Here is a 19,503-nt window from a genome sequence, read left to right on the forward strand (position 1 = left end):
CCTTTAAGTAATATCCCATCTGAATGATTTTTCTTTGTAAATGAATATTTGAGGGACTGTTTCAATGCTTCATCTCTTTTTCTATCCATCTGCTGCTTTTTATGAATCTTATTCTAGGCAGATTAACGTAAAATATGCAAAAGAAATCAAATCAAAATAATATGTATCTTTACAGTATGCACAAATGTATATGATTTATGTTCATGAATTTGTCATTACTTTTATATTAATGTAATTGGCAGACACTTACAATGCATTAAAGTAGATTTTATTTGTATGTAGGTTATGCTAAATATATAATACATTGTTCCAAAGTCATAAATAGCCAATTTGTTTGTATTTTCAGACAATTCCTCCCACATTCCTTTATGGATTCATGTCACCATGAATAACACAAGCTTTGAGAGTGTTTTCCTTGGCCAACAAAATCAGAGTGAAACTAGACACTTCATTTCAGTTGTGCCAGCTTGACCATGTAATGGCTCTACGCCATCTTGTTCTCAGTGACCAAACATCCTCTTATTTTTAGAAAGGGTCAAAGCCCTGCAAAACTTGCAATGGAATCCTGTTGCCCACTTTAATACCTGTCGTCTTTCAACGAAAGCACCCTAAGTTTAGCAGCAGGTAAAAAACTGTCAAATTTGATGAACATTTCAATCCGATCAGTAAGTCTGATATCATGTGTCATGTCGTACGGTTCCAAACGCTCTATCAAATGCCAAAAGAAAACAACAAACAGTGCTTATACACAATACTACTGAAAAAATCATGATCCTAAACTTTATCTCATACTAAAATCCCAGATGGTTTATGATTATAAATCATTCAAATATTTGTATTTCTTACAGTCGGAGACGCCATGAAAACGGAGACTGTAGTGTATATCATAATTTTTTAAATCCTTAGCTTAAAGGGGTACTTCACCACTGGCAAAATGGGCTTTCAATAAAATTTGGCTACTTATACGGTAGAAAGGAGGAGTTGCAGAGCTATATTGCCTATATATTATAAAGCCTGTTTTTTTCCCTTTTGCCAAAAAGATAGGAAAACTACAAAGCCAATAACGCACTGGGCATGTTTCCGTCCAAAGCCAGTCCCACCAGTCTGCTATGGATATGCTACCAGAGTCAAAAACCTCCTTGCAGGGTTGCCAAGTTCATTGTTTTCCAGTGGAATTGGGCTAATTTTAAACTGTTGCTGCTGCAGGTTAAAAGGTTTGACATATTGCATAAATTATATTTGACTTAAAACTGTGCTAGATGTTATGTTTTGTTAAGGAGGGCCACCGAGAGCCTTAATTTGAGTTGTTTGTGATCATTACAATATAGTGGTTTTCAATTTGCATAACAGTGACTGTAAAATATGTATTTTAGGTATGGGAGTGTCATATTTTGAGTTTTTATATTTGGGATATGCTTTCGAATGAAATACTTATAAAACTTTTAGTCATAATGGTATCAACTTTTTTATTGTTCCGGGGTGTACGAGTTGAAAAAGTAAAAATTAAGGAGGCGTGAGTGCTCATAAATGGCTGTTGAGATTGTGATGAGTTTTCTCAAGTGAAATGAATAGAGGCTTGGAACCGGAAACAGCATTCCTTACGTCATAACTTAACAAGCGGATTGCTTGACTGGTCTGGATGTAATTTGAGTTTCACACTAGTTGATCCAATCCATATCTTACCCGTGTTCTGAGTGATATCCCCACCCTCCCCATAAGCTAGTCAACTTGTGCATGTGCCTTTTTAAAAGGGAGTGTAGGGACTGAGACCTGCTCTTCTCTGGGTGGTGAGCACATGGATTGGACCTTGTTCCTAATAGTTTGACTTTATTTAGGAACAAAGTAAAAACAAGCAGCTAATTTTTAACCTTTTCAAGTGAGGCATAACAGTGACATGAAGTGGGGTTGGGTGCTTTTAGGGGTTCTACTATCTTTTGCTTATCTGTGTTGGAGCGAAAAGGGCCTGGAGTTCCCTGAATATGACGGGAAGGACCGTGTCCATCAAATGACCAGCAAGAATTACAAATCTGTGATGAAGAAATATGACGTCATGGTGATCTACTTCCACAAACCTGTTGGCGAGGACCGCATGTCCAGAAAGCAGTTTGAAGTGGAAGAACTTGCTTTGGAGGTGCGTGGATAATTATGAGAAAGGAATGAAATTGGGAAAGATTCAAGGAATGAAGTGACCTTCAGTGAACCATTGGGTGATGGGGTTGAATCATAGAGAGGCTAGTAGGGTTCTGGGGCCTCATTTATAAAGATGTGCAAACAATGATCCTAAATATGAATGTATGACAGTTATTGAAATGTCAAATGACAATAAATAAATAATAAATAAATAACAAATAAACAAATAATAAAAAAAAAAAACAAATAAAAAGTAAGTGTTTGTGCTGCCTGAAAATTTTGTTGGATTAAAATTAAGTTGTATTAAGTGACAGCTATTTTAGCTATCTTAAGTTAAATCCAGGAAAGTTATTCTAACTCTAAATTCTAAGTTGTGATAACGCCTGTGAAATGTTTCTAAATTAATCTCTTTTTATATATTAAAGTTCATCTTAAAGTCAAGTGGAATCTGTACAAGTGCATCAGCTACAGATGCCAAAATTATCTTTTTGGTTCAGAAGTACGGCACTCACTATATTGCTCATTTGTGCATATAATTATATGAATGCATATTGTGATCACCTATTTATCTTTACATTGATCTATATTTTCATAAACAATGTTGAATTAATTGAATTACCGGTATAAAAGCACCAAAAAATGTGTGTGAACATTCTATCAATGTCAAATAATATTTTTACATTTTAAAAAGTAATGTAAAATTTGTTTAAGCAAAAAAAAAAAAAACAAGCTCTTTATTTCGCATGTACACTCACACGTACACTCTTATGTACACATAAGAACGTCTTTATAAATCCCAGTATGTTCCTCTTTTTTGATGTAGGATAATATCCATGGTATTTATTTGTACATGCATTTTATGAATGATTGTCTGGACTCTGTCCTGACCTGGAATGATGAAAGCTCTGCCATTTATACCTAATATCTCTCTGATGTGGTCTATGAATTATTATTAATATACTTACAAACGTGTTTCCTGCTGTGATTTTTTGATAGACGTGATAATGCTAACTGAAGATCAGCTAGCTCTTCTCAGCTGTTGTCAGTGTTGACGTTTTTAGATCACTGCTGTAAGTGTCCTATTACAGTTCAGCTGAGCTTCTGTTAGTCCCTCAGTGAGTAACTGTAGTGCACCCACCAAAAAGAAAAATCTATCAAGGGTTGAGTGCTTCTATGACTCTCTCTGTCATTTATTTTTTTATTTTGGTTTTCAGTCTTTGTAACTCCAAGGTTTCCCATCCCTCTTGCAAAATAACATTCAAATGCTTTCCTGTGATGGATTTGACATTTCCTTTTGAAATTATGATAGAGGTCAAACTTTCAACTACCAGAAACTAAGGCTGTCAATACAGTAAAATATGTTGATATATCTACATTACCTCGCTAATATTGTGTGTCGATGACGACACTTTGGGGAATGCCCCCAGCGTAGCATGTCTGAAGCATGAATGAAACTATTCCAATCCTGCATGGAAACTATTCCAATCCTGATCGTTGCATCATGACGTAACGTGATGGCATACACGGAAGCTACAAAGAGACGCTGGCACACAACATAGTTAGCTTTTGCGATGAAGCAAGTTGCTTCCAGGCAGGGGAAGGCGTGGCGAAGGGACGCAGTGTCTCGTTCCCTTCTCAGGGTACAAGGGTTACAGTCGTAACATGAGAAGTTCCCTTTCGAGGGAACTCGCACTGCGTCGATGGCGACACTTTGGGGAACGAGTACCCACTATGCCACAACGAGGCCTGCCTGTCCCAGTGTGAAGCTGCGCACAGGCACACTTAGGATGAGAGCACTAGAGTGCCTGGCGTAGAAGGAATGTCCAGGCTATAGAATCTGATAAAAGTATGAGGGGTGGCCCAATGAGGGGTGGTTGAATGAGCCCTCAAAGCCAAAGGTGAAGGCAAGCTGTGCACCTGAGAGCCCATAAAGATAGCCTGAACGATCCAGTTACTGATGGTCTGTTTGGATGCGGGAAGCCCTTTCTTGGGCGACCCGAAGCACACCAGCAACTGATCTGACAAAAATCTTGAGAGCTCTGATAGGGCAGAGCAAATTAAGTCTTTCTTCATCTGCCGTCACGTGAGGTGGGGGATGAAAAGCCTGCAGAAACGTAGGCTGTACCACATTAGGGATGCATGATAGCCTTAATATTGCCTGGAGCAAACTCCAGGCCCCCGTGAGCTATAGAAAGGGCCTGAAGATCTCCTACTCTCCTCAGAGAAGTAATTGCTAATAAAAAAAAGCTACCTTGAAGGAAAGGTTAACCCTAACCCTAACTCCAGAGGTTTGAAGGGGGCCTCAACCAGCCCTTCGAGAACCACTACCAGGTCCCATGTTGAAACTCTGGTATGAGCCGCAGGTCTCATCCTCCCAGCCCCACGGAGGAAACGTACGACCAGCTGATGTCTCCCCAGAGGCCCATCACCCAGAGGAGTGTGGAAAGCCGCAATGGCAGCCATGCACACCTTGAGTGTGGACGGGATAAGACCAGCCGAGAAGTGATCTTGGAGGAACTCCGGCACTGAAGCCATCGGGCAGTTAACTGGGTCCACCTCACTCTCTCTACACCAAGTGGTGAAAACATTCCATGTTAGGCCGTACAATTTCCTTGTGGATGGAGCTCTAGAGCCGAGTATGGTCTCGATTACTCCTGCAGACAGGCCAGCCTCTCGGTACTGTGCCCCCTCAGGGGTCAGACCCACAGTTTCCATAACTCTGGTTGAGGGTGAAATATTGAACCCTCTGCCCGCTGACGGGGATCTCCCATGGAGGGCTCTCTAGGAGCGATATTATGTCTGAGAACCATACTCGGGCTGGCCACAACGGGGCTAATAGCAGTAGACAGACCCCGTCGTGACGAACCCTTTCCAGATTTCTCCCGGGAGTAGAGCAATCAGGGGAAATGCGTACAGACGCAGCCACAGCCACGTCTGCACCATGGCATCCAACCCCAGCGGGGCTGGATGTCTGAAGGAGAACCACAGTGGACAGTGTGTCGTCTCTCAAGACGCATCGTAACCGAGTCCCACACCACCCCCAGGAACATAGTTCTCTGGGCAGGTGAAAGCACTTTGTGTTGAGTCTCAACCCCAAGCTCTAGATTCAATTCAATTCAATTCAAATTTATTTGTATAGCGCTTTTCACAATACATATTGTTTCAAAGCAGCTTTACAGAAAGTGCATTTCAGAAATGTACATAGAAGAATATAGTTAGTTAGTCATCATGTACTAATTTAGGGCATAACATATCGCCGGCGTTGAGTCGTCTCTTCACAGGCGTCGAGTCGTCTCATCGCAGGTGTTGGGGCATCTGAAGTCTCCGTGAGAGTCTGGATACAAACTGGAGCTGACGAACGCTATTTACCTCGGGACTAGCGTCCCGAGATAACAGCAGAAAAGCAGATGGGAAATAATTAGCGTAGCTGCTGTTCATAATATTAATGCATTCGATCTGATTCAACAATAGAAGGTAAGCATTATGTGAATGCTTGGCTAAAGAGATGCGTCTTTAATCTAGTTTTGAACTGGGATAGCGAGTCTGAGCCACGAACAGTATCAGGAAGGCTATTCCAGAGTTTAGGAGCTAAATGAGAGAACGCCCTCCCTCCTTTAGTAGACTTAGATATCCTAGGAATGACCAGAAGCCTCGAATTTAGTGATCTTAACGAACGCGATGGATAGTAGGGCGATAGAAGGTCCATTAAATACACAGGAGCTAAACCATTTAGGGCTTTATAGGTCAGTAGTAGTACTTTGTAATTGATACGGAACTTAATAGGTAACCAGTGCAGAGATGATAAAATCGGTGTTATATGATCATATTTTCTTGACCTAGTAAGAACTCTAGCGGCTGCATTTTGCACTAACTGTAGCTTGTTTATTGAGGATGCAGGACAACCAGCTAATAAGGCATTACAGTAATCTAGTCTTGAGGTCATGAATGCATGAACTAACTTTTCTGCATTAGAAACAGATAGCATGTTACGTAATTTAGCAATGTTTCTAAGGTGGAAAAAGGCAGTTCTTGTAACATATGAAATATGATTTTCGAAAGACAAGTTGCGGTCTAGTATAACACCCAGGTCTTTTACTGTAGTCGATAAGGTAACAGGACATCCTTCTAAATTAAAGTTGTATTGTAAGAGATTTTGTGGGTAGTTTTTTGGACCAATAAGTAATACCTCCGTTTTATCTGGATTTAATAGCAGGAAATTACACGTCATCCAGCATTTTATATCTTTAAGACATTCTGTCAATTTTGATGAGTTAGTGTTTTCATCTGGTCGTGATGAAATATATAATTGAGTGTCATCAGCATAGCATTGGAAATTAATTCCATGTTTTCTTATAATATTACCAAGTGGCAGCATATATATTGAGAATAGCAGAGGGCCTAACACCGATCCTTGCGGCACTCCATAGTTTACTGACGTTATCTTCGATTTTTCCCCATTTAAACAAACAAAATGGTAACGGTCCGATAAGTACGATCTGAACCAGCTTAATGCCTGTCCCTGAACACCAGTGTAGTTTTGTAGTCGATCCAAGAGTATTTTGTGATCTATAGTGTCGAACGCAGCGCTAAGATCGAGTAGAACTAGTATTGAGATACAGCCTTGGTCAGAAGCTAAAAGTAAATCATTTGTAATTTTAACTAGCGCAGTTTCTGTGCTATGATGTGGTCTGAATCCTGACTGAAATTTTTCATATATCTCATTTTCTTGCAAGAAAGAGCACAATTGAGCGGACACAATTTTTTCTAGTATTTTAGACATAAATGGAAGATTTGAAATGGGTCTGTAATTTGCTAAGTTATTTTGATCTAATTGCGGTTTCTTAATAAGAGGTTTTATAACTGCCAGCTTGAATATTTTTGGAACATGACCTAAAGATAAAGACGAGTTAATAATATTAAGAAGAGGCTCTTCCACTACAGGTAACACTTCTTTCAGTAGTTTAGTGGGTATTGGATCTAATAAACATGTTGTTGGTTTAGATGCAATGATAAGTTTATTTAGTTCTTCCTGTCCTATAGTTGTAAAGCGGTGTAGTTGTTCTTGAGGGGCGATAATTGAGGCTGAATCACAAGACACCATAGAGGATTGTACATTTACAATTGTATTTCGGATGCTTTCTATTTTCTCATTGAAGTAATTCATAAAATCATTACAACTATACTGTAACGGAATAATTTGCTCGGGTGATGTCTGTTTATTTGTTAGTCTAGCCACGGTGTTAAATAAAAACCTTGGATTATTTTGGTTATTTTCTATTAGTTTGCGGAGATGCTCAGCCCTGGCTGCTTTTAGAGCCTTTTTATAACGTGACACACTGTCTTTCCACACGATTCTAAAGACCTCTAAATTAGTTTGTTTCCATTTACGCTCTAAGTTACGAGTTTCTCTCTTGATAGCATGTGTAGTACTATTGTACCATGGTGCTTTAGTTTTCTCTCTAACCTTTTTTAATCTAATTGGTGCAACAATATCTAATGTACTAGAGAAAATGGTGCTCAAACTGCTGGTCATTTCCTCTAGTTCATCTGTTTGTTTGGGTTCACTAAGCAGCTGAGATAGATCAGGTAAGCTATTTGAGAATCTATCTATAGTGATTGGAAGGATTGTTCTGCCTGGTCTATAACGCGGCGCAACATGACAAATTTCAGCAGTACGTATTATACAAGTTACCATGTGATGATCAGTGAGATCGTCACTTTGCGGTATAATATCTATATCGGTTGGATTGGTTCCGTATGATATAATTAAATCTAGTGTATGATTTAGACGATGAGTGGGACCACTGACGTTTTGCTTGACCCCAAAGGAGTTTAATAAATCTGTAAACGCAGCCCCTAACGCATCATTTGTGTTATCTACGTGTATGTTAAAATCTCCAACAATTATTGCTTTATCAGCATTGACCAATAGATCTGAGAGAAAGTCTGCAAACTCTTTTAGGAAATCAGTGTAGGGCCCTGGCGGTCTATATACAGTAGCCAAGGCTAGAGATAATAGGGATTTCTTTCTTACATCTAAGAGCGTAACATTTAGCACAAGTACTTCAAACGAATTAAACCTGTGACCTGTTTTCTGAGTACCATTAAGAATATCTCTATAGATTGTTGCAACACCGCCGCCACGACCGATCAGACGGGGCTCATGCTTATAACAGTATCCTGGCGGAGTAGACTCATTTAGATCTGTGTCTGTCAAGAAGAGATGCATAAATGAGAACACTAGTGTACTATTTATGAAGGCTATATCTTCAACACCAAGCATATCTGCTGACTCTGTTGATTTTCTCCTTGATTCTTTTAACTCAAAAGTTAAAAGTGTAATTGATGATATTGCTCCTGTGAAAGTCAGGAAGAGTGGTAGACAAAAAGCACCTTGGAGAAACTTAACAGCTGTGCAAAATATGAAAAGACAATGCAGAAAAACAGAGCGCATGTGGCGGAAGACCAAACTTGTAGTCCATTATAACATCTACAAAGACACCATCCATGCTTTCAATATGGAACTAGGCAAAGCTAGACAGACTTTCTTCTCAAATATTATAAACAGCAACTTAAACAACACACGCACTCTTTTTGCTACTGTAGAGAGACTGACAAACCCCCCAAGCCAGATTCCCAATGAATTGCTCTCAGACAGAAAGTGCAGGGAGTTTGCTTCGTTCTTCTCTGAGAAAATCAATAATATCAGAAAGGTGATCAGCACATCATTGAGCTGCACTGGGGTCAGACAGATCAGACCACAACCTGAGAAAGCAGCTACTATGTCTGATTTTGATGAAATTGATGGCAAAATTTTAAAAGAAACCGTACAGCACCTTAAAACATCAACCTGCGCCCTTGACGCACTTCCCACATCTTTCTTCAAAAGTGTGTTAAACTGTTTAGAAGCTGATCTCCTAGAAGTGGTAAATGCCTCACTTATCTCTGGGAATTTTCCAAACTCCCTGAAAACTGCAGTTGTCAAGCCCCTCCTGAAAAAGAGCAATCTGGATAAGACCATATTAAGCAACTATAGACCGATCTCAAATCTTCCTTTCATAGGCAAGATCATTGAAAAAGTTGTCTTCAATCAGCTGAACAAATTCTTAATCTCGAATGGATACTTTGACAATTTTCAATCTGGTTTCAGATCGCATCACAGCACAGAGACAGCGCTCATAAAGATAATAAATGATATTCGCTTAAACACTGATAACAGCAAATTATCAGTGCTGGTACTACTCGACCTCAGTGCTGCATTTGACATTGTCGATCACGACATACTTCTTGACAGGCTGGAAAACTGGGTGGGGCTTTCTGGGATAGTCCTAAAATGGTTCAGGTCATACTTAGAAGGGAGAGGTTATTATGTGAGTATAGGAGACCATAAGTCTGAGTGGACATCCATGACATGCGGAGTCCCTCAAGGCTCAATTCTTGCGCCACTCCTATTCAACCTGTACATGCTCCCAATGAGCCAAATAATGAGAAAGAACCGAATCTCTTACCACAGCTATGCAGACGACACACAGCTCTACTTAGCCCTATCGCCTAACGACTACAGCCCCATTGACTCCCTGTGCCAATGCATTGAGGAAGTAAACAATTGGATGTGCCAAAACTTTCTTCAGTTAAACAAAGACAAAACTGAAGTCATTGCGTTTGGCAACAAAGATGAAGTTCTCAAGGTGAATGCATACCTTGACGCTAGGGGTCTAACAACTAAAAATCAAGTGAGGAATCTGGGTGTGTCTCTAGAGTCAGACCTTAGTTTCAGTAGTCATATCAAATCAATAACTAAATCAGCATACTATCATCTGAAAAATATTGCAAGAATTAGATGCTTTGTTTCCAGTCAAGACTTAGAGAAACTTGTGCATGCTTTCATCACTAGCAGGGTGGATTATTGTAATGGACTCCTCACTGGCCTTCCTAAAAAGACCATAAGACAGTTGCAGCTCATACAGAACGCTGCTGCCAGGATTCTGAGCAGAACCAGAAAATATGAACACATCACACCAGTCCTCAGGTCTTTACACTGGCTCCCAGTTACATTTAGGATTGATTTTAAAGCATTATTACTGGTATATAAATCATTTAATGGCCTAGGACCTAAATACATTGCAGATATGCTCACTGAATATAAACCCAACAGATCACTCAGATCATTAGGATCACATCAGCTAGAAATACCAAGGGTTCGCTCTAAGCATGGTGAGTCTGCTTTTAGCTACTATGCCAGCCGCAGCTGGAACCAGCTTCCAGAGGAGATCAGATGTGCTCCTACAGTAGTCACATTCAAATCCAGACTCAAGACACTTCTGTTTAGCTATGCATTTACTGAATGAGCACTGTGCCACTGTGTCCGACTGTTTGTACTGTATTTTATTTAATTTTTATTCTAAACTGCTTTAATTATTCTTATTTCTTTTGATTATTTTAATCTCTTTATTCTTAACTGTTTTAATTATTCCTATTTCTTTTGATTTTTTTTATGTAAAGCACTTTGAATTGCCATTGTGTACGAAATGTGCTATATAAATAAACTTGCCTTGCCTTGCCTTGCCTTGCCTAGACCGAAATACTCATTTGGTTTAAGCCAGGTTTCAGTAAGGCAAAGTACATCGAAGCTATTATCTGTGACCATTTCATTTACAATAACCGCCTTAGGTGTGAGCGATCTAATGTTTAGAAGACCTAGTTTTAGAAATTGTTTTTGTTCACTGATATTTAGATTTTCTGGTTTAATTACAATAAGATTTTTCCTAGATCCTACACTAGATTTATTGTTTGGCCTCACTAGACGAGGAATAGACACAGTTTCTATATAATGTTCTACACTACTTATATCAATTAAGTTGGGACAGCAAAGACTGTGAATTGGACTTTGACTTACTAGTCAGATGGTGTGCAACGTCTTGGAGATGTTGTCCGACAGAACAGCCGCTCCGATTCTGCTGGGGTGCAGGCCATCAGGACGGAAGAGCCTAGGTCGCTCCCAGAACAGATTCCAATTATTTACAAAGAGCAGTTTCTGTTCATTACACCATGACATTAACCATTCATTTAGAGCAAATAGTCTACTGAACCTTTCTTGTCCTAGTCGGTACGAGGGAAGCGGTCCAGACACGATGATCGTTGCCTCAGGCGCTGTGCTGCGTACCGTCTCGATCAGGCTCCTGTAGTCCTTCTTCAGAACCTCCGTCTGCCGCAGCCTGATGTCGTTCGTTCCCGCATGGAGGACAACGGCTCCGACGCGCTCGTCACCGTTCAGGATCTCGGGAACCTGTGCGGCGACATCAAGAACACGAGCACCAGGAAAGCAGTGAGTGCGCACCTTACCCTTACCTGAGGTAGCGCGGACATGACGGACCATGGAAGTGCCGATGACCACGGCGTCGTCGCGTTCCGACTCGCGAAGAGGGGAGAAGCGGTTCCGAGTGGAGATCTCGAAGACCGGGAGGGGCGGAGAGGTTCTTGCTCTGGTCCTGGCTCGTGTCTTCCGCTGTGGGATCACCCAGGGTCCATGGTGGCCAAGAACGTCATATCGATGCCGAACTGCCAGCTCTTGTGACTGGGCAATAACAAGCCAGTCGTCAATATAGTTCAGCACCCTGAAGCCTCTGTGGTGCTAGAGCTGCATCCATGCATTTGGTAAATGTGCAAGGGGAGAGAGCTAGGCCGAACGGAAGAACCCGATATTGAAACGCTTCGCCCCCGAAAGCGAACCTCAGGAACCTCCTGTGAGATGGAAGGATGGATATGTGGAAGTATGCGTCCTTCAGATCTATTGTGACAAACCAATCCTCGGATTTGATCTGACTCACGATGGTGTGGAATAGTGAGCATCTTGATGCTGAATATCCCTAGAGACCGATTCAAGTGGCTTAGATCTAAAATTGGATGCAAACCCCCCATCCTTCTTGGGAACTATGAAGTAGCGGCTGTAAAACCCGGACTCCCTGTCTGGCGGAGGAACACGTTATATTGCCTCCTTTATCAGCAGGGAGTTTACTTCTTGTTCCAATACCCGACCCTGCTCTGGGTCGACTGCAGTCCATACCACCCCGCTGAATTTTGGTGGACGGAAATTGAACTGCAGTCTGTAACCCTTCTGTATCATATACAGGACCCAAGGAGAAATATTCTGTAGATTTTTCTATATTCTATTAAAGGAACCAGCTTCTCGAGGCTGATTTCGGGTATCGTTCGAGATTCGTTCTTGACCCCCTGAAGCGGCTCTCCGGCAGGGTTTGGCCGAAAATGATTCTCTGTGTGCTGACGCGAGCGCTGCCTGGCTGCAAGCCTACAGACATCGATTTCCTGAGGGCTCCCCAGAGGGGAGGCTCCTTCGGTTTCACTCTCGACACCCTGAAGCGGAGGACCGCCAGAGAATAATCGAAAAGCAGCCCCCTCAAGAACTGACCATGCATGCTCCACTCCCAGCTTAGTCAGATTATTATTTCACCTTTTTAATTGGAAGCTAACCTTTTCCTCAGAATTAAATTCAGCCATAATAACCAGACATTTGAAACATGTTCTCAATGGTAGGCTGAATTAAAATATAAAGTCAGATAATATTCTACCATTTTAATTCATCAGAATTAAATGATTTTAATTCATTAAATTTTTTATTAATCAGAATTAAATGCAGCCAGAAACACCAGACAAGTGAAACAAAGTCTGAATGATAGGCTGAGTTAAACTTAACTGCTCAAGCCAGATATTATTCATTTATTTAACCGGTCTCATAATCTACACGTTGCCTCGGCAACGTGAGATACGAGCCGTTTATGATACATATCCCTCGAGAAGAAAGTCAAAAGGCGCGAGACTGAAACACCTGAAAGCGCACGTCTTTTTCTTTTGCTATAAGCTTCGAGATATTTCTAAACGAACACAGCCAGAACCATCAAGAGCCGACTGTGCATGCCTCACATCCAAACAGTATCACACACCGATCACGTGTGTCACCTCCCGAAGTTTAACGTGGGCAGGAAGACACTCTTTCAGCTGTGCTTATTGGTAACAATTCAAGTTCCTACAGGACAAACAACACCAAATAGGATAGTTGACACAGCGCTTGCTGAAGAGCAAAAAGCTAACTCTGTTGTGTGCCATGTATGCCGTCAGATGTTACGTAATGACGCAACGCCAATCAGGGTTGGAATAGTTTCATTCATGCTTCAGACGTGCTACGCTGAGGGCATTCCCCGAAATTGTCGTCATCGGCGCAGTGCGAGTTCCCTCGAAAGGGAACCTTATCAAACATTCTTACTGTAATATAGAGTTGTTGTTCACAAACTCCTACACAATCGTCCAAAATAAATTTGTACCAAAGTCTCTTCATGTGTGGAAAAAACTTTAACAAAGACCTGAATATGCTGCTTACCTGGTAATCACATATATAGAATTTAGTTCAAGTATAATACCATATTTCATGATGAAATGTAACATGATGTGAATGAACATGAGGCTGTGAGAGATGAAATTCTGTTCAATATGATCCTCACAAATCAAAACTTTCAAAATTCAGTTTTTGATATTCGAAAATTTGTAACAAGCAATTTACATGGCATCAAAATGGTAAAAAAAATGTAATGGGCTGTCCTTCCATCAATTGCATTGTCATTTAAGATAACAACTTTAGGTTGTATTAAGGTCTATTAGTAAGGTCTATTAGTTAATATTAAATTAATAGACTATTATGTCAATATAAATGGTGCAGCCTTCAGAAATAAGGAACCAGTAACTAAGAAATAAGGAAACTTATTTTACAGCTCCCTTATTCCCATTGAGCCCCAATTCTCTTGCCGCTTGCAGTGCTTCATTGTGTTATTCCTGATTTGCCTCTTCATCAGGATGTGGCATATGAAAACACGGCGTCTTTAATCTCTTACAAGATATCACATGCAGATCTATCATGGTTACCATCTGAGACACTACCTGCTAATACTCCATCACTGAAAAGGCATTAGTGTCGTGATTTGGATCTTTCTTATGAGCTGGCAGTAAAACTATAGCAGTGGAAGTGAGGCAAGTGCTTTCCAAATCTGACTGTGCAGGCGAATTTAAACGACTCAGATTGGGTGGGAAAGTGCCTGTATTTTCTGTCCTGTTCTAAATCAGGAAACGTCTCAGGTTACGACTGTAACCTATGTTCCCTGAGAACAGGAAACCAGACACTGCGTCGAATGACACTTTGGGGAACGCCTCAGGCGTGACAGATGTCTGACACAATCAAATCGCGTCAATCACATTGACCGGCGACAGCCCGTGAATCATTAATGTGAATGATTAACATGCGACCTGGAAGTATAAAAGGGCGCCTTGCAAACATGACAATATCCTTTCGTCTGAAGGGACTGTTCGGTAGGCAGGCCCCGAGGCATGGCAAGGAGACACAGTGTCTCGTTCCCTGTTCTCAGTCGTAACCTGAGACGTTCCCTTTTGAAAGGGAACTAGCACTGCGTCAAATGACGCTTTGGGGAACGATATACCCACGCTGCCATGCTAAGGGGAGTGCATGCCCATTGGCAGTGACAACTCTCCGAACCAGCAAAATCAAATGAAATGCTAGAACCACTCACCCTCAGGTCACACTGGGCTGTCAGTGACAGCATTCCCTACGGTCATAGCCCAAGCTATAAGCCTCGCAGGAAAACCTCCATAAACATGGTTAAATGAAAGGCCTACCTGGGCCTGCTCAAAGGCCTAGGACCACAACTTCAATTAGAAGGGGTCCCTTCTAGGGAATGTGACTAGGGAACCCGAAGGAACCCCAGCCAATCATTATTCAGGGGAACGTACTCACCCCGAAATACCACCAGGATGGCCTGACCTAGCGTCAGTTACATAGACACTTAGTCTGGCCACTTCCTGTCTGTCCAAAGACAGAGCCTCTGGACACTTGCCTTTAGGTAAGGCATCCAACCCGAGGGACTGCGAAGCTGGCAGTGAACCACTCGGCCCGGATCTCAGAGACGGGATATCCCGGAGAGTATGACTCAGCAAGTGCTTTCCAACCCTTGCCAGCAAGGGGAGTTTCTCTACTTGATCCATGGATCTACCCAGTGTTTATGTTTCAAAACACTGAGGAGGCCTGTGAAGGCCTAAGGGCTGATCTAACTGGGAGGCCTCACGAGAGGCCTCCGACCGTCTGACCAGACTCAGGAGTCCGCGTGCTCATAGTGACCCTCGGTGAGGGGAGCACATGGTCCGCCTGGTAAGCAAACCAGGCTGTAGGCAGGAAAGAGGTTCCGGGAGGGAACCAGTAGCAGAGAATGAAAACTTTAGTCAAGCCAGGGCGCAAGCTCGCCTTTAGCAGCTACCTGATAAGGCCAGCTGAAATGATAGCAAGAGGCCACTATCTTCCTGAACCCAGCACCACTAGGAAACCGCTCACAGGGAGGCCTGGAGAGGCCTACTACCTGATAACCACAGTATGTGGGGAACTCACCCTCAGGGAGGCCTGGTGAGGCCTACAACCTGACAGTTCCCATTCAGGGAGGCCTGGAGGGGCCTACTACCTGATAACCACAGTATGTGGGGAACTCACCTTCAGGGAGGCCTGGTGAGGCCTACTACCTGATAACCACAGTCCGTGGGAGCTCATCTTCAGGGAGGCCTGGAGGGGCCTACTACCTGACAACCACAGTATGTGGGGAACTCACCTTTAGGGAGGCCTGGTGAGGCCTACTACCGTACGTGGGAGCTCGCCTTCAGGGAGGCTTGGTGAGGCCTACACCTGACAGTTTCCATTCAGGGAGGCCTGGTGGGGCCTAGTACCTGATAATCACAGCATGAGGGAAATCACCTTCAGGGAGGCCTGGTGAGGCCTACTACCTGACAGCCACAATATCTGGGAGCTCACATTCAGGGAGGCCTGATGAGGCCTACTACCTGAGAGTCACAGCATGTGGGAACTCACCTTCAGGGAGGTCCGGTGAGGCCAACTACCCGATAGTAAGTCAGGCTAGCTGTCCAGTTGCCTGTCCTTGGGCTTGCCTCCAGGGAGGCCTGGTGAGGCCTACTACCTGATAGCCAGCGTAAGTGGGAATTCGCCTTCAGGGAGGCCTGGAGGGGCCTACTACCTGACCACCACAGTATGTGGGGAACTTACCTTCAGGGAGGCCGGGTGAGGCCTACTACCATCTCAAGTGTGAATTCACCTTCAGGGAGGCCTGAGAAGCCTACTACCTGATAGCAACTGGTAACTATGAGCCCTGAGTCCGGGTGATAGTTCCAAGGCGGCCCGCTAAGGCCAGCCAGCTGGGGACTCGCCTATCAGGGAGGCCTGGTTGGGCCCACTAGCTGATAGCAAGTCAATTCTGCTACAAAGGTACACTGTTGGGAACCATACTACATCAACATAACTATTGGGTCCATCCACAGGAGGCCTAATACAGCTAGCTACCTGCTAACGGCTATAAAGTATGTCCCACAATGTTGGGACTCACCTCCGAGGAGGCCTGTCTAAGGCCTACTACCCATCAGTGAGTCAACTGCCCGAACCACCAAGGCCAACCACGTTTTTTGAAGTAAGCTGGCCTACAGCGCCCTCTTGGGGGCTGCCCATTCAAGGAGGCCTGGTGAGGCCTACTACCTAACAGTGCAGCCTTCATTGGCAGATAAGATGTTTACACTGGCCCATGGCAGTGTACTCAGCAAGAGAGCTAGTACCCTTAAAACAAGGGGAGTACAACATACGCCACTCTGCTTCAATGGAGGCCCCAGAGTCAGGGGCCTACCATCTGTACGCATGGGCGTCAGCTCATGGCAATGCTCTGGCTTCAGGGGAGCGTACTTCGACAAAAGAAGTCGAAGGGTCGGGCAGACAACCCAGTCTCTTCGTGAGGCAAAAGACGGCCTAACCCTGCTCAATAAAGACACATTGTACCGGGGAGGCCTGTTTGAGGCCTAACCCAGGATCATTATAAACCATGCCTCTGCACAACGCTGCATTACTCTTGTCGCCCCAGAATATGGCGGGCCTTGGCCTTGGCCTAACGACTCCCATGGGAGGAGGCTGTCATACAGGGATGCTTTCTAGAAACCTACATTCACAAAGTGAAGGGTCAGAGGCAGAAATGCTTAAGCAGAGCCCCTCCACTATCCCTGGCACAGCCTAGGCCAGCTACAGAGGGGGCCCTGGTGAGGGCCAGTCTGCAAGCATAGATCTCCCTGAGGGCTCGGAGGAGCCACAGCCTTACTAGAATTTTTTTTATTATTATTTCATACGAGGGGCTGCAGAATCGCTCAGCCCACTGAAAACCCAACAGAGCTCAAGGGGGCGATGTACTCATGAAAGAAGTCAAACGGACCCGTGGGCCGGACATAAGATCTATCTGAAGCTCTAGCGTCAGTCAAAACTCCAAGTAAAAAATCCTATGAGAGAGAGACCAACTACTCTACCCTGAGGTGGCAACAGCCCAAGGGCTAACAAAGTTTCACATCACAAGAAAAGCCCATACAGCTGGTGCTTCTTCCTATCTTTTTAGCCACCTAAAAGGGAACTTAAGGGCCCCAATAATCCAAAAATGTACCTTACCTTAGGACATTGACATGACCCCATATCTCTATACAGGGAACGAGGTCTGTAGAGGAGATACATTTTAGTGTTAGTTGCACACAAAAATGTACTCTTAAAAAAGACCACTCAGCTCACCTGCGGCATGCGAAGTGAAGACTCAACAGACAGTTCTTTATGAACATGGGGTCTACCACCTTTACATGCCTGAAAGAGGCACTCTCACTAACCAAGCCGAGGCGGGCCATTAGAACATTGTTCTAACCATGAGCCCAGCCTCAGGCCTGATGTAAGAAGCGCCTGGGGAGTCGGGGAAGAGAGGAAAGGGCTAAGATATAATCACGCCCTCAGGGAAGATGATCTATGACCGACACAATGTGCATTTGTGCTGGATCACCTCCCTCAGATCCCTCTTCTTGCGGGAGTCGCGCCTCCTATGCGACCTACTCCTCCACGGAGGAGGCGCACGAGAGGCGACACTGGCTCTCTGGCCCTATCTAAGGTCCTCGGACCATAGGCCAGGCCCTCCCATCTGTCTGGGCGTGGACACAGATCTCAGCGGTATGTATGTCCTGGATACAGCTGAGCACGCCTTCGCCTCTCTGAACTTTCCAACCACCGCCACCACGGAGTTGCCGAAAAGCTCAGAGGGCGAAACCAGCGAATTGAGGAGCAAGCCTTTCTCTTTCTCCCCGATGTCGGCCAGGTTCAACCACAAATGTCTCTCCGTGGCCACTATCGTCGCCATCAACCGGCAGATTGCGGCAGCAGTCTGTTTGGTGGCCCGGAGAGCTACTTTTTTCATTTGCGGCGCAGCTCAGTAGCCGCCTCAGGGGCCCCACCCCCTGGTCGAGATCCCCCAGCAGATCGGCCTGGTATACCTGCAACACCGCCATGATGTGCAGGGTAGCACCGGCCTGACCCGCTGACGTGTATGCTCTGCCATTCAACTGGCAGGGTTGGAGCTCTCAGTGTCGATTGTCCCATCGACACATACCCACGCTCTCCTATCCTCTCAACATCAGCGAGACTAGCCCGCTGATGTTGGTGGATACAGGCAGAGTATGGGTTCTTCCATGTCCTGTCGTTCTCTGTATGAGATCGGGAAGAAATGAAAGGCTCCTCTGAGCTGGTGGTTCTATGACCGGGGGAAAAACGCCCTCATTGCGAGCGATTTCTCCCCCAACAAGCAGCCACGGCAGCTGCAGCATGCCCGCGACGCGTTCCGTAACACCAACCAGCTCAGCATACATGGGCCAGGGTGGCTGGGAAGATACAGGATATATCCTATTATCACCACCCTCATCAGCCATCTCCTGTTTGTCCGGGAGAGCGCTCGCTGCCGGACTAAGTTTTCCTTTTTTTTTTTTTTGAAAAACTTCATCATCCATTTGCAGCTTCCCCTCGTCAGCCGCCGCATCGTCTGAGAGGATTACACCCCTCTCAAGGTGATCGGCGGGCTTCATCTGGGAACCTGACATCCAGACGCTGAACCCTCTTCTCTCGAGAAGAGGGACAGGCGAGAGCGGAGCGTTCACAAAGAAAAATGCTCACAATTTGTACAGGCGTGCTCCTGTGCGCGCTCTTCCTTCCCAGACAGAAAAATGCACAGTTTGTGTGTGTCACCCGGCTTCAGATATCTTGAGCACGGGTCTGCACACTTCTGAAAGCATTTCATAATTACCTGATTTTCAAAGCGGTTACACACAAAACAGTCCCTGAAGACGAAAAGATATTGTCATGTTTGCAAGGCGCCCTTTTATACTTCCAGGTCGCATGTTAATCATTCACATTAATGATTCGCGGGCTGTCGCCGGTCAATGTCATTGACGTGATTTGATTGT

The 19,503-nt window shown here is 44.0% G+C and overlaps 1 protein-coding gene across 2 annotated transcripts in view; it reads left to right on the forward strand.

Moving 5' to 3' along the window:
• The first annotated feature begins 1,736 nt into the window (after positions 1–1,736).
• casq1b (calsequestrin 1b) overlaps positions 1,737–19,503 on the forward strand; it is a 55,672-nt gene continuing 37,905 nt past the window's right edge. For both annotated transcript variants that reach the window (XM_056247069.1, XM_056247070.1), the window contains exon 1: positions 1,737–2,131. In XM_056247069.1, the coding sequence (XP_056103044.1) occupies positions 1,895–2,131 (237 nt within the window). In that variant the 5' untranslated portion in view covers positions 1,737–1,894. The remainder of the gene's footprint in view (positions 2,132–19,503) is intronic.

This window comes from Rhinichthys klamathensis, unplaced genomic scaffold (genome assembly GCF_029890125.1).
Source record: "Rhinichthys klamathensis goyatoka isolate OS25496 unplaced genomic scaffold, OSU_Roscu_1.1 h1tg000042l_1, whole genome shotgun sequence".
Lineage (NCBI taxonomy): Eukaryota > Metazoa > Chordata > Actinopteri > Cypriniformes > Leuciscidae > Rhinichthys > Rhinichthys klamathensis.